This window comes from Calypte anna, chromosome 3 (genome assembly GCF_003957555.1).
Source record: "Calypte anna isolate BGI_N300 chromosome 3, bCalAnn1_v1.p, whole genome shotgun sequence".
Lineage (NCBI taxonomy): Eukaryota > Metazoa > Chordata > Aves > Apodiformes > Trochilidae > Calypte > Calypte anna.
The window spans coordinates 68,963,303-68,979,459 of record NC_044246.1 but is presented as its reverse complement, the minus strand read 5'-3'; the positions used below and the strand labels follow the sequence as shown (position 1 = coordinate 68,979,459).

General features: G+C 37.8%; 1 protein-coding gene across 1 annotated transcript in view; it reads right to left on the bottom strand.

Annotated features, from left to right (window-relative positions):
• LAMA4 (laminin subunit alpha 4) overlaps positions 1 to 16,157 on the bottom strand; it is a 97,371-nt gene that overhangs the window by 10,346 nt on the left and 70,868 nt on the right. Inside the window, exons 20-32 of the mRNA XM_030447944.1 lie at positions 15,869 to 16,011; positions 15,390 to 15,552; positions 13,321 to 13,454; positions 12,662 to 12,833; positions 10,436 to 10,567; positions 9,250 to 9,392; positions 8,544 to 8,679; positions 7,262 to 7,399; positions 5,666 to 5,799; positions 4,188 to 4,352; positions 3,348 to 3,501; positions 2,466 to 2,653; positions 802 to 991 (exon numbers count right to left, since the gene is read on the bottom strand). Coding sequence (XP_030303804.1) covers positions 802 to 991; positions 2,466 to 2,653; positions 3,348 to 3,501; positions 4,188 to 4,352; positions 5,666 to 5,799; positions 7,262 to 7,399; positions 8,544 to 8,679; positions 9,250 to 9,392; positions 10,436 to 10,567; positions 12,662 to 12,833; positions 13,321 to 13,454; positions 15,390 to 15,552; positions 15,869 to 16,011 — 1,992 coding nt within the window. The remainder of the gene's footprint in view (positions 1 to 801; positions 992 to 2,465; positions 2,654 to 3,347; positions 3,502 to 4,187; positions 4,353 to 5,665; positions 5,800 to 7,261; positions 7,400 to 8,543; positions 8,680 to 9,249; positions 9,393 to 10,435; positions 10,568 to 12,661; positions 12,834 to 13,320; positions 13,455 to 15,389; positions 15,553 to 15,868; positions 16,012 to 16,157) is intronic.

The window sequence follows — 16,157 nt, the reverse complement described above, 5'->3', positions numbered from 1 at the left end:
GAAAAAAAGTATTTGGGAGATTAATCATTAAGGGAACAGTCCAGTGTAGTGTAAGAAGGTGAGTTTGAGAAGAAAAGCTTGTAAACAAGACCTTTTTATTAACTGTCAGTATTCCCCATCACTTCATGTTCATGTAAAGCCCAGACAGTAAAACTGCTGTCTTTTTTACATTTTGGTGTACAAGGCAGAAGCAATCAATGCATCACAAGGTCTAATGAGATCAGCCTGTCATATATTCACATGTGTGATTCATTGCTATGGTGCTGTAATTGTTGGCATTTTCACCATCTTTGCGAGTTTTATGGTCTGGATTCATCCAGCCTAATTTAGACACTTAAATGCCCAAGTTAGGAGCTTAGTAACTGTAGACTTCCTCTGTAGTGATGAGAGAGGGAATTCAGAGGAAAATTTCCCTTGACCCATAAAATTGTCTTTTTACTTTCATATACTACAGAGGGATCCTAAGGCAGCTGTGCTCCTTGCTTAAGCACTTCAAAGAAATCTGCTGAGCAAAATCATCCTTAGTCCTTCCTTTCCTAGCTAACTCTTAATTGCCTTACTGTTCTGCTTGTTTCTTTGTCTCCTGTTCAGCTGCTAGTGTTGGGAATTGCTGGTTTTTTATAGCTGATTTCACTTTCCTGCCCCTAGACTTGATAAAATGCCACACTGAACATTTAAAAATATTGGCAGAAATTTCTCAACATATAGGTGTGGCTATGAACACATGAATTCACATCAGGAGTGACTCTACTGCAGCTTTGATAGCATGTGCCATTGTAATGTTTATTGTCTTTTACTTACATTATGCCAAAGGCCATCATTGTATTTCTCTTGGCTCTTCATCCTTATCTTCTGATGACCAGCATTAAACATAAAAATGAGTCGGCCATGAGCAACAAAAAGGGCCATGAAGTTGGTTTCTTTTTGATCCGAGACGTAAAAAATCATCCCATGAGATGACTGAGTTTTCAGACTGATAGACAACTGAGCTCTGGTTCATAAAAACATAATATTAAAGTTAGATCATGTATAATTGACTTAAATCAATCAGGTAGAGGAAGACTGAGATTTTCCTCCCATGTATTCCTAAGGAATACCTATCTCCTTTATGGAACTGGTGTTTCTGAGAAACATTCCATACTAGTTTTTGGACTAGAAGTCAATTTTGGAAAAGAAGCTGCCTTACAAGGAACTATTTTTTAAAAATTTAAATCTCTAGAGTGAATAAAATTCATACAGGACACCAATAACTGACTCTATATTCCCTAGATTTCCATTTCTGATGAACAGTAATGTTGGGGGACTTCTAAACTGTGGTGGCATGGATGCCTGACAGCTCACAAACATTTGATGTTTTCTGGACTCAGTGCTAATCTTTTCTCTTCCTTATAGTTCCTTGTGAAGTTCAAGGCAACAACGGCAAGCTATACCAACTTGGTTTTACACTGTGAACAGTAAAGATTTCTTGAGTGATAGGTATTATTATTTTGGGTCTAAAAAATGGCCTTCCCTGTTACACACGTGTGCACTTTCCACAGACACTTAGGCTCTTAGCAATATCAGTTGTTTTAAAATGTCACAAGTAGTCCTTTTTTTCAAAAATGCACGTTACAATGAGAAAGCTGCAATAACAGTTGTAAAACAAATATGTCCTGTAGGGATAAAGAGACATACTAGAGTTTGGGTTTTCTTCTTCATATGAGCACCATGAGAAATGCCTTAAGTAAAACACTATTGAATTAAAATGCATATAATGCTTTTTTTAAATTTAACTCAGGAAATAGCATTCTTCTTTTCTGAATTAGTGGTCTGGTAAGATTCCAGGGAGTGCTGTGTTGCTTAATTTATTGTCTTTCATGGAAAATATTAAACCAAAATCCCTTGTTGGTCCTAACACCATATTCTGTGGAAGCCTGAGAATTACATGACCATAATATCTGGACTAATTATTAATTACATTAACTTCCATAATGGCTTGAATTGGGAATAGTTTTCATAGCTTTATGACCTACTGCATTTCATAGGTTCTTAAGTATTAAACAGCTGATAAGGTTCAGTCAACACATTACCACTTCATTTCTTGGTCAGCTGTTGGTTTCTTTTCCAGCCCTGCTTTAATATCGTTGCTTTTACTTCAAGAGGTCGAAGGTGCATTGCTTGTATAGAACAAACATCCTCAAAGTCATCATACAAATAGGCAGTGAGACACATTTTGTCAATATGCAATGCAGACGAGGACTCCACAAGAAGGATGTAGTGGGAAACACATTGTATTTATTACTCTTACTCATCTGAAACCCCTTTATACCCTAATAACATGCTCTATGGAAAAATTGGCCTAAGATATAAAGGAATAAGCCATGGTATCAACAAAAATATCCTTTTTCTGGTTTTTTTTTTCTTTTTTAATTTGAAATACATCTTCCTCCTTCCCAGTATATATAATCTTTCTGCAGTGCCTTTACCTTTCATTGAAATCCTTTGGTATGTGATCAAATTCTTGTCTGCTGTTTGCTGTTCCTCCAAACTGATAGGCATGTTTGGTTGCCTTGGGGTTCATAGACAAGTGGCAATGAGTGTCTTGTGTATTTGCTTCTTGATACTTTTTGAGGCCAATTGAAGGCTGTGAAATCTTGTCTTTATCTCTTCCCACCTTCATAGAAAGAGAACCATTAACCAGAAATTTAAGATCTGACATAATAAAATAACAATATAATTTATATCTCAGCTAATAATGTATTTGTTTTTTACAGAAATACCAGGAATGGTTCCAAGTCAGATTTTCCTTGGTCTAGTAAAGGTACTGATAAGGGAGATGAAAAGTTAAATAAAAATTGTTTATCTGACATAATTATAACTCAATTATTTTGCATTTTTCCTAATGGAATCTTTTCCTCTCTGCTTTTGATGATATCAGCTATCCTATGGGCATGAGAGGACATGATTGGACTAAAATTTCTGCATGCTGGAAGGATTTTTTCACATTCATAATAATATATGCTAATTGTGCCCAGTAGAGAGAGCCACACAGAAGCAGCTGAGAACAGAAGCAAGCTTATTCCTTTAGGATACAGAAGAAATCAAGGAGTCTTGTTTCTGAAGTACTGTTTTGAAATTTTTCTTTTACAGTCCTAGTAAGAGAGAGAATGATGCAAGTTTAAGCCAGATAGATTGGATCAGGGCAGTCATTTGCAGTGATGGAATATGTAAGGGAATAGGATCCTTTCATTCCTATATCTAAAACATTCTTCATGTGCTACATTTTGGGTCCATGATTTGGAGAATTCTCAATTATGGCACAGTATGAATCAAAATTCTAGGTGGTACTGGGGAAGTCTGTAGCAAACCTTTTTATGACGGTTTCCTTTGGCTTTTGATGAGTTTTTTCCTTTCTTGTGGAGAATAGCCAGTGGAGGAGATTCAACAGGGCATCCATAAAAAGAAGCCTGAACTTTCTCAGAGTACTGTTGGAAATCTTCCACTTCAACATCTCGATCCAGCCTGTGTGTCGAAGAGGGGATGACAAGAACAGCTTTTTTTGCAAGTATTAGAATTGTCTTCATAAAAATTGCTGAATTTTGCATTTATAGTTTTAACAATTTTTAAATGGTGGGCTTTTTGTCATTTCTGGGTCATGGATAAAAGTGCAGATTTGTCTGAGTAATGCAGGCATCCTATACTACCTCAGAGTGTTATATCCATGCTTGCAGAAACAGAAAGTCTCAAACTGCAGCATCAAATTACCTTTAAAATCTTCTATATAAGAACATTTTGTAAAGCAATTACGATAACAATTTCTGACCATTTTCACAAGACCAAGCTCCTAACTTCCCCAGCTCCTGTGAGATGCCTTAATATAATTTTGTTTCAAAGGCAGAGCTGGAAGGTATGTAATATAAATGTAAATTACAGCTGTGCAAATTATACACTGCACCAGTAGAATTAGCAGGTGGGGTACCAAAAGCTGATTTACATCAATTTATTTCTACTTTAACAATATCTTAACCTACCAGGTCTGTGACAACAAATTCCATGGAAAATAAAGTAAGAAACTTATTCAAACATACTGTCCAACCATAAGAAATGAGAGAGGGATTTATATTCTGACAATAAATCAGTTCTCAAGCTACTATCCAAGCTGTCAGGCAGCCATTGCTTGGTAAGGTGTTTGGAAGGCTGCTACGCACCTAGTGAAATAAGCGTTGCTTATACAGCCTGTGAAGTTGGCTTGCTGTGTTCTGAGGGGAGAGCCACCAAAATAAAGCTTCTTGTCATTGTCTGGGCTTTTGCCTGCTCTGTCCTTTGCTGGGTTCTTCTTGCTTTGTTTCTTGTCATCAACAGTCAGCTCATATCTGCAAAGGCAAAGCATACATTTTGTAGGCTGGTTTTGGAAAAGTCAATGCAGGTGGTCAGACAGCACATTAGAGGCACACAGAATGCTCTGTGCTGTTTATACATCACTGAGTATTAGCACTCAAAGTGACCAGAACACCTTCTTGTTTCCAACTGTGCAACAAGCAGCAGTGCAAACCCACTGGCAAAGCTGAGCCCAGAGGCCCATGAATTTCAAAATATCCTGGGGTTAATGGTGAAGTCCAAAAAAATACAGTACACTCAGTAAAGATAGAGAAGCTAAGTGATTGCTAGTAAATGGATGGAGCCAGCATTTAGGTAAAATAAGATCTAAGCAAATGCTAATTCTTCTTTATGCCCTATCCATTTTTCTTTCTCTTTTATCACAGTATACTGATTTTTTGTGTTTATACAATGTTTCTTACTTAATCTCATTTTGCAACACGTTAATTGCTGCAGAAACCAGGAAGTATTCCGTTGCTTTAATAAGAAACTGAGTACAACTAAAGCATCAGACATTCAATTTGTTTGGCAAGTTCAGAATTCAGAACACTCAGGGAAACATCACAATCCCCAAAGCTATTCCAAAGCACCTTTTTCCACCTTTAGCTTTTTAAATTATGCTTCTTGGATGTCAGAAGTCACAGGTGCAAACCTCTGTTCCTGTTAGAAAACTGAAAATGACCTAGTTGTATGTGCTTAGGCAAAATTCTTGAAAAAAGATGCTTTGATTATTTGACCTTCTAAGAAAATTTTAAACACAGAAAACAACAGTAAAACATACCAACAAAGCAATGCTTTCAAGTTTTTAAGAAGCACACAGGAAGCCTTATTCCCTGCTGTTGTACTTAGTCTTACATTTGTGTCTGATAGTGCTAAAAATATTTTTACTGTGTTCCACAGTGTATATATCCCAAATGGATCCTTTTTGTGAAGATACCTCAATTACTTCAGAGTCCATTTGGGATTGTTCTAACAATCAGAACAATCAACCCTGCTGAAAAATTAATCTCATGCTAGTTTTAAATTATATTAAACTATTTAATACCAAAGACAAAAAAAAAGGAGTAAGTGTTAAGAAAAAAAAAAATTTAGTTTTACTAAAGCTTCCCCACATCTTGTGCTTAGGCCAAGCTGGCTAGTTTTTAATGACAGATTTTTGGCTTTATACTTTTTATCTGAGCTGATCAGTTAAAATATAACTCAAAAACCCATTTAAAGATCACTTTGAAAGTGAATAGCAGATGATTACTTGCTTTATGGGAAATATTTGTTTCAAATGTATGAAGTGAGGGATGCTGGACAGCTTTACCTTTCTGGGGTGATAGAAGTAATGATGAAGTGAGTTTTTCCATCGTTGTAATTTCGGTCGGGTGATTGAATTTTGGTTCCACTTGCATTTAAAACCACAGCACCTCTGTCCATAGAGATGGATAGTACATCTGACTGAAATGCAGACAAAAATACCTTCATAAGCAAGTGAAGACAGAACAATTAACAGTTCTGTGAATTTTCCTATTGTCTTTGTTTTCCTTCCTGCTGTTTTCTCCATTTGTGCCTTATTTGCAGTAAGGTATACTGAGAAGAAAGCCAGCAGATGTTTTCATAGGGCTGATATTCTTGCTGGTTTTAAAGCCAGAATTCTGGGAATTCTACTACTGATTATTATGTCTCATGTGTCTCACATGACCTCCTTCCACTAGCATGGATGTATGGTGTTTACATTTCATTTTTGTTACAGTTGCCCCTGGTGCTGTATAGAACAGCTGTTACTGCAGGATTCCTGCTGTGATAAGACCAATACATTTTTTTTTCCTTTCATAATTCCTTCTGATCAGACCCGTTCAATCACTCAAAATTATCTCAGAGATAAGATCTGCTATCTGGGTCAGGCATACAGGATCACAGTGCCACATAACAGGAATATTATCTGTCCCATTAGAGCAAGCACTGCCACTGTACACTGGAAGAAATCATCCTGTCTCATTCTGTTAAGTGCTAAATAGCTGAACCTCCATTTGTGAGATAGGGCACTCGACACCTCATGAGATTAGAGATTTTGAGTTAAAACCTGAAGTGGCTTGTGCAAGGGCTCATTTATGCAAGCAATGTGGGTGACTGACATGGTTACTGATTTCAATTTAAGGTAATCCTCCAAACCGTAAAATATAGAAGTTATGGAGTGGTTATTGGTGTCATACAGCCTTGCAAATGTTCTCTCATCTGAACTCCTACTTGCTGCAGATGTCACTCTGAGCCTGCAGGATCTCGGAATCAATTCTTTGGCCAACACAACATTTTGGGAGTGCAAGTCCATATTGCTGCCCATGTCACACCCCTAAGGAAGCATTTAGAGCAGCCTGGCTTCCCATGGCTGCAAGGAACCATTCTCAAGTGCAGCTTTTCACAGGCACACATGGATGCCTGGCTACCATCTGGGAAGACTGACAGCTTTCTGACTGATTTTTGTGGAATGCTCAAAATACCATCCTACTAATTCAAACAGACTTTGTTTCCAGAGGATTGTCACATGATGGAAAATGCCAAGCCCTTAGTTGTATTTGTACATTGGTAGCACCTACAGATCCAAATAGGGATTGTAGTGCTGCTGAGGACAGTGAGATGCTTGCACACAGATGGACTTTACTGAGCACAAATGGATGCATGTAAATTCTAGGCATATGATCAGATCCTCTTCTCAACATCAAAATGTCTAAGCAATGCTGGTTTTCATCTGCTGGACAAATGCAAACTGTGAAAATCAGGTCATCAGTGGATGCTTCTATATTGTGAACCAGTTTCTCTATTATGAAAAGATGAAGGGAAAAATTATATTATTCCCCTAATATTCTACTGGGATACAACTCACGGGTAAAACAAAGCAAACTGTAAAGAAATGGGTACTCACTCCTTCAGTATAGTAGAAAAGCAGCCCGCTGGGCTGCAGTGTCTTGAAATTAAAGCCTCCTTCAAATTCATTAAAGAGGGACACTTTTTGGCTTGATGCAATGAAGCTCTCTCCATTAAAATATGCTTTGCGGGACATCTGTTTATTAAATAGAACATAATTACAAGTAAGCAGGACAGAACATTTAAATCATAAAAAGATTGAAGCTATTTATTTTTAAAAAGATGCAACCATTTCAGTTCTCTGAAAATGTCAATTTTCCTGCATATCCTAACCTAATTTATAAAGGCTTTCCCTTACACACTATGAAAGTCTTAAGAAAGTGCAGCCATTTTATACAGTGTAAGACAAAGTGTCCTTAGTTTCCTGAGATTCTTGGTCTCATTGTAAGTCTTCTGATGTTAGTGAGCATGAAGATGAGAAGCAGAGAGTGTTCAGTCCCCTCTCTGAGCTGTGTGGCACTGAGTGCCCATCCCAACAGGTGATATATTATTTTGAATGCTTGGATGGGGGGGTGTTTGACATGATGGTCTATATCCCTTTGAGTCTCAAGAGTAAAACTGGGTCTGAGATAGGACAAATTTCATCTAGCATCCTTATTAACAGAGGGTGAGGTTGTGTGATGAGTTCTACCAGGGGTGGGCTCCTTCGTCTTCACATGCTTTCAAGAATGGCTTTGGGTAGACATGGCAGTATGATAAAGATCACAAACACTCGTTAAATTTACCAGCCTTGCATTGTAGTGGAGGAATGATGAATGATGGAAGAGACAAAATTGTGGAGGAAACAAAATAACAATTTTCTTTGTGTTCATGCTGGTACAATTAGTTTGTGAATCACAGAGGAAAGGCTGGCCTGATCGAGGGGGAGAACTATTTTGAAGTGTGAATGTCTTGCTGTCTCTTTTGTTTCATATATCTGTATTAGGATATATGAAAGAGCAATTATCCTTGTTTCTTTAAGAAAAAATTAATTGTGTGGCATATTTCCATTCAGAACACAGCATACAATTTATTTCAGATCCAGCTTTTGCATTACATTCTCACATATGATAAGAATATCAAGTGAAACACCTTGTGCTGTAATTTGGTGTGAAAATTGGATAGTATGTCAGCAGACTTCACACACACACACACACACACACATCTGACCTCTACCAGTCAGTGAGTGCATTATAATTTCCTTGGTTCAAGACTTTCATTCTATTGGAGTAAAACTCAAGATCTCACCTGTATCCATAGCCAAAATTTTATTGTTATTTCACAAATGATGTTATGCTTACCAGTGAATCCTCTGGGCACCCGTAGCTGATTCCCAGGGTTCCGGGTTCTTCTAACAAGTTGAAATCCTTCTTTTGGAATTGGAAACCCTTCATGCAGCCTTTAAAGCCAGTGCTTCCTGTCAGTTGTGAGCTAATGCTGTTGGAAAGCAACGTCAAACAAGGTGCAGGTAGATAGCCCTTCCCTTTTTGAATAGACTTTTATCACCAAGGTTTTGTAAAAAAAACCTGGAAGAGCCTCAGCCATTTGCCTTACTAGTGCCCAATTCCTGCATCTTTATGTAAAATGACTGATTAACCACATTATGTGTTTTGAAAAGTCAAGATGTGTTAGGGGTAAGAAATATTGCAGAAGGAAATACATGAGGGTTCAGAGAGATCCATACAGAGTAACTGATGAAATGAAAAGTCTTAATTATAAATGTTTTTCTACCCACTTATAGTGAGAATCAATGGATTTCTATCTCATTTTTTAATAATTTTTAAAAGTCCTGGTTTAGTTTTCCAGCCTTGCTTTTACTAGCAGTTCTTGTCCTAGGAAGCAAATGGTTCTTAAACACAAGAGTAGCAGAAGTCAAGGAAGTCTTCCCTGCACACTTTGTCAGCAGCCCTGTTTGTTCCTTGTAAACCCTTCAGCACCAATCATACAACATAACTTAAATATGATAACAACTTAAGGATAATGATTGAATACCAATTGTAAACTAACCTGGAGTGCAAGATCTCAGTAGGTGCTCCTCCAATGTAAATGTCTGTGAATGGCATTGCTGTTCTTTCATTGTCTACACTTTTTATATGTCGCCTGTCAACTACCAAGATCATCTTCTTAGAATTGTGATATATAATAGAAATCTGAAAAGAAAAACATGTTTAAAATTGTCCAAAATGTCATCTTTTGTAAGTCGTTATAGTGATTTTGCAAAATGGATTGCATCTTTCTCTGCTTGTTTAAAAAGTTCCTCCCATTTATCAAAAAAAGTTGTTCATAAATAGGGACTGGACTGTTGGGAGCTAATTTTGATGTCACAATTTCTCTGATGGCTGAAAACCTAGGATATTTAACTTATTCATAAATCCACATGTAAATACACCATGACAAATTCTAAATTGCAGCAAACAGATAAGCTCCATTAACTTCAGAGTGACTACTTGATTTATCAAAAATTTAGGGCATACTTAAAAAAAACCTATTTGATTGTCAAAGCATAAAAGGCTTAATTGTGCTCTGCTTCAACAGGTTGGACAGAACTATAACTGTAGTTGTGGATCAGGAATAAGACTTTGAATTTACATCAAGTAAATAGTAGGAGAATCAAACTGCAGGGGGAGTTTGTTACTGTCACAGTTACACTGGCTTAAGAAGCAAATTCTCTTAAACCAAAGAGAAGCACATATTTTAGGTCTGCCAAAGTCTCTAAAATACTATACATATGTAGAAGATGGCCACCAGGTCAATTTTCCCCTCAAATGAAATGGGAAGTGCAGTATATCTTGTAATACAATGCATAACAACTAAGGTGGTTGAATTAACTTCATGACCTATTTTTAGTTGAGGGAAGCTGTATATTTGAAGGACCTAGTTGTCCTGGATATAATTTCATTTTGAATTAACAGCACTTTTTCTTCCATGTGAAATGTCCTTTTCTAGTTAGATACAGAATATTTCTCAGGAGGCAGGGAGAGCCTGCCCTCTCCACCGTGCAGTTGTGGTGGGACTTGCGTATGCGCTTTCTGATGCAAGGCAGGCACGCGCTTGGTGCTTCTGCATGTTCTACTGTGTCACCACCTGACCTCTGATCCTTTGGCTCCTTTCATTGGTGTTGGAGCAAATTATTGCTGCTTTGGAGTTTCTGGGGTGGTTGATCAAATGGCTGTGAATGTAATTGCATCTCTACCTCATGAAATTTAGCATCATTAATCTGAGCCTTCTTCATGGAGTCTTCTAGAAGCACGGGGCCGGTGCTGAAACCAAAATCGTAACGGAGGTACAAGAAACCATTCTGCATCTCTAGACTGAAGAACATACTCTGTGAAAAACAAAATAAAAGTCAGAAAATTGTCTGTGCCACTATGATGGTGGCAGTAGTTTAAGAAATTTAATAGACATTGTTACCAGAGTTTCTAACACTGTGAAAAGCATACTGGGAAAGTTTTTTTCTCTGCAAAAATGTGAGTTTCTGTATTGTTTTTATATATATGTGATAGGTGCATACAGGCACATGCATATAATTGTTTTATAAACAGCACTTATTTGAACACTTGGTGAACTGTTTCCCTGTAGGAATAGTATTTGCTAGCACAGCAATGTCAATATTCTTTACCAGCAAAGTATTTCTAATGCAAACACATCTATTTACTCTCAGAGTAATACCACATGCCCCAAATGAAAGATGTTACACTAGTAAAAGCAATGTGGTGCCAGAATGGCTGTATCAGCATTAGCAGCTTCTGTCACTGCCTCTAATAATTTGGGATTATATCTTTTCACATCCCTGACCAGCACTGAAGTATTTGGTGAAGGCTGAGCAATAGCTAGAGTTCATTTACTATGTGCTTGGTTTCTGGATTTCCTGACTCTTCCTGCTTCATGTTTTGGCTTCTGTTCTGTGGCTGGGTGACTTAAATTTTGTAAACAAGAGCTTTACTTTAGAAAATCTTTACGGAATACTTGGAATGAAGATCTGTACCAGAATTAGTCTTGTTCCAAATCTGAACGTAAAGAAGCAGGAAGGACAGATTACAGCAACTGCACATGTGTTAATGCTACTGTTTGTCTTTTCTCCTACTGTTCATGCTGTTGTTCCCATGCCAAGTGGAAGCACAGGAACAATAATTCTCAAGAAACTACTGCAGGCCGAGAACTATTGCCTCTGACATAAATGAGTCCACCCTCAGAAGTCATTACTTGAAGTAGTAAAAGTTGGTCTTAACCTAGTGATTTTACACTAAACTGCATCTTGGATTTGGCTTGAACAGCTTAAATTTTAAAATGAAAAAGGGTTTTATGAACTGTCTTTGCAGAACTGAATAATGGGCCAGCTTACACAGTCTTTCTCAAAGTGCCTGTGAGAAGGCATGATCTTCTGCAGCTGGTTTGATTGATCAAACATCAGGTTTGATTGATGTTTCCACTGCAGCACACCAAACACATACATCTCTGACAAACCTCTGGGCACTTCTAGTTGGAAGGAAAATGACTGATCTGCAATTGAGGATGTTCAACTTCTAACAGCAGTTGCCTAGTCCAAAACTTCCTAAGACTAGAGCTTAGTGGTGTCACGCTGTGCTGCAAAGCAATTGCTCTCCACAAGGCTCCTCTACAAGTTACCCTAAAGGAAAACACTAGAGAGAAGATCTTCTAGTAAGAGTGGATTTTTTCTCTTCTAATTGCTTTTTCTCTTCTATTGCAGTGATTCATGTTGGTGTCTAGACAAGTGTATGTTCATGGAAAGCATCTGCATAGTAATATGCTTTCTGTGCCTGGCTTTACCAAGTTGTAATCCACATAGGGCTTGGGAGCTTGATGGGGAGATGCCAAAAGACAAAAACCCACAAGTTTGTCTTCATAGGATATTTGCATATGGAGTCTACACTTCCAGAGTTTGCATTATCCTCAAACGTCAGGAAAGCCTGGTTATATTTAGATCAAGCCTTTTTATTTGGGCTACTTTCTATGTTCAGTAACTTAAATATTTAAACTCTAGTACACCCTGAGACAAAGTTAAAAAGTTGCAGCTACCACTGAGTGGCTCCTTTGCAGAAATTACTTCAAAGAAATTTCCTATCTATTTGATTGTGCATTCACATTTAAATAAAAATGTAACTACTGAGCTTGACTGCAGTCTTTCTGAAGTGTCATCACCAGGGTATGAGCTCTCTGAATCCCAGCTGTCTCTAGAGGAAAGCAGAGTGCAAGTCAGGGCCTTGGCTTCCTCGGCCCATTGAAGAGTAAGTTCCAGTTCCCTCCTAATGTATACAAGCACCAGATGAAAGTAAAAGATTTCCACTTTCCTGAAGTCAAATGTAAGGACACAAGCATTTCAGATTGTTCATGATATTTTAAGTACTGGGGAGCTTGTGGTGCTCATGGAAAAAGGGTACCAGCAGGATTTGGTACTCACCCCATTAATCATCAGCAGGATCAATCCATTGTCTGTGGGTGTTCGAACTTCTATGTCAAACCGAGTCACTTGGCTGAATCTTCCCCTTCTCTCAATATTTCTGGCCACAGCATAGCCAGAGCCATCAAAGAAATAGCTCACAGCCCGGCTCTGTGTGAAAGCCAACTTATTTCTATGAAAAAGGATGCAGGAAAACAATATTTGACATATTCTTAATTTAAAGGCCTTAGCAATTAAAATATTTCTTGAAATAATTTGGTCTGCTGTGTTTTTCGGGCAGTGATTACACTGATGTTTTTTTCTTTCCAGTTCTTTCTGGGATTTTTTTTTTTTCAATCAAAAATAATGTGCTGCTTAAAGGTACATTGAACTTCTTCATTGTGTTGGGCCAGAAGGCCAACCACATCCTGGGCTGCACCAAAAGAAGTACAGCCAGCTGGGTGAGGGAGGTGATTCTGTCCCTCTGCACCTGGAATACAACATACAGCTGTGGGGCCCCAGCATAGGAAACATACAGATATATTGGAGAGGGTCCAGAGAAGGGCCACAGAGATGACCAGAGGGCTGGAGCACCTCTGCTAGGAAGACAGGCTGAGATAGTTGGGACTATTCAGGCTGCAGAAGAGAATGAGCAGCATGACGGTAGGACTGTCCCCTACCTGGCACAAGGTGGCGATGTGGTGGTGTCGATGTTATGGACGTGCTTGAAGTTGTACAGACTGATCACTTCATCGTTCAGGGTAGCCAGTTCCAGGCAGCCGATAAAGCCAGGAAGGTTTAAGCTGGGAGGGAGCTGTGCAGAAGGCAAGGAAAAGTAAAAGAAGAAAGTTCACAGTCTTTATTTGGGTGCCATGAAAGCATTTGTGCCTCTGGTCGGTTTTGTGTCTCTGCTCTTTTGAAAAATCTGGGGTGATGCTACCTTGGAATAGTTTTTGCAGTCCTTGTCACGATATGGCCCTTTTGCTGTAAGTTAAAATGGAACAATAGGTGAGGGAGGATAACTGCAAACAAAAACTTCTTTTGTTCTTTTGAAAGGAGCACACTTGGAAAAGGGGAAAAGGACTAAGATTTGCCTAATCACAGATCTTGCACAGTGTATTTGAATCTCTCGCTAGGTATTTCATATCTAATGTACAGACACTCTTCACTGCCAGAAAAATAACTTTATACTGTGATGAAAGATGAACAAATGAGGAGACCTGGCTTCAAAGTTTATACCAGTGGCTAACCCTTATTAGGTATTGTTTTGAACAGTTAGGAGGATATAGAAACTTCTTTTAGTAAAGGTCACTGGAAATGGAATTTAGATAGCCACACTGGGGGCAGAGGGAAAGTACAAAAGAATAAATCTGACAGAGCTAGTGAATCATTCTTCTAATATTAAAATACTCTGCCCTGTGGAAGAGGTGTGATGTTAATAACACCTCTTATACTTCAGAGTCTGATCATGTAAAGTAACTGTTCTTTGGCTCATTATTTCCATTTTACTTGTGATACAGTACTAATCGTAATACAGCAATGCAGAATATGTGTATCTGTAAGATACCAAACGTGCACATTTGGTAAATTATCATGTTTCCTTTGTTTCTTCTACTATTCCATTAAATTATGTTAAGTATGAGGCTTCTAATGGTTAAGTGGTACATTTCATGCTTAAACAGTATGTAACTGGGAAGCAGAGGCGAAAGCTTTTAACAAGTAAGACTGTATGTTAATAAATGAAAATGTGAGTTGTCCATTCCTAAGGGAGAAGGCATCCTTATGCTTATCAAATTATTCCATTACCCTTCTCATTTCCCTTCAGTTTTCCTTTTTTCTTTTCCTCTGTTCTGCTCTGAAAAAGACCTGGAGGGTTAATTTCCCCAATTACTTTTTTCCTGTGTGCTTGCACAACAATTATTCAATCCTCAATCCTATTCACAGGCAATTTGCACCCAGGGCTCAGTTATCTAAAATGCGTAACATGGCATACATCTGGTAGTCACAGCAATGCAAAAGCTCAGGAATATATAAGTGTATTACATTAGTCTTTGTTTTTATACTCTTAGGAGGACTGCTTGTAGAACAATAGTTAGATGGTTTTAGCACCCACTGCTTAAGGAACTTGGCATTCTCTGAAGTGTTTCTACGAACGTGCAGTAACGGCCATGCAGTTTTCATAGCCAAGAGCATTTATAACAATTTCTAAATAATGATAAAAAAAAGACCTAATATGTTCACAGAAGCAGATAAGTCAGGTACTATTTTGCACAGGGAAGTCTTCACGCTGGTGTAAAGCTCTATTTAAACTAACGATAATTTCAATTCAAACAAATCACTGTATTGCTAGTTTTACACACTGTCCTAATTCTAACAATATATTACTTTTAATTTTGTGACAATTTTAAAAGAGAAACTGTAAGGACCAAGAACTTGTTAGCATTAAATGACCTTGTAGCCTACAAACTTAATTAAATAATAATAAAGATAATATAAAAACATAACAATGTTCTTATTATTACATTGCAGAAAATTTGAAGGAGAGCTTACAGGAATCTGATCATCTTACTATATAACAAGATAGGCTCAAAACTAGTGTTTTTTTCAATTGCTAGAAGATAGAGACGTAGGACGTTAAATGACTAAATAATGACATTTTGTTTATTAACTATTACTGTTTTTAAAGGGAAGCAAAGGAAGGTAAGTTTACATTATTTAATTTTGAATATAAAGTATTTGTATGACCAACCTTGAAGTCTGGAGGCACTCCGCCAACATAGAAAACAGCATTTTCAGGTTCCAAATTCAGAAGGGAGTCAGGACCAAGAACTTCTCCCTTTTTGATGAATTTTTCTTCTGCTGTGCTGCTAAGACTTGGCACAGTTAAAAATACCTTGCCGTGCCTTCCAATCCTGTAGAAGGGAATTGTAAAACAAAATTGTAAAACAAAAGAACAAACCAGCCTCCAAATAGAGGAAGGGTTTTTATTTCCTTACTAGAAGACTGGACTTACTGGGGGAAAAGAACTTCTCCTCCTCACTGCCCCCCCCCAAGCCCTTGGCCTTTTGGGTTCTGACTCTCTAAAATCAAAGAAAATTTCTACTTCTTTCAGCAGAATTAGAACCAGACACTGACGACCACTGATAAGCAGTTCTGGTTCAGCATTTTCTGTTTGATTTTTTTTCTATTAATGGTTTGCTTTTGGGGAAATGAATATTATAATTTTACCTCTCAGTTTTGATGATGCTGAAGTAAGACGGCCAGGTGCTGACTGGCTTGGCATCCAGAGGTATCTCCACATCTTGGCCCCCCAGATTATAAATGTACACAAGGTTGTCATTTTTAATTGCAAGACCAATGTAATTTTTTGCCTAAAACACCAATGGAGAAGGATGTTAGAGCTACAACATAGAAAGTGATATAATGCAGAACATTAGTGAAAGATGGGCTTTAACTGACTAAATGACACTTTCAAATGTAACTCACTTTTAAATATAACTCATAAACAAAAATTTCA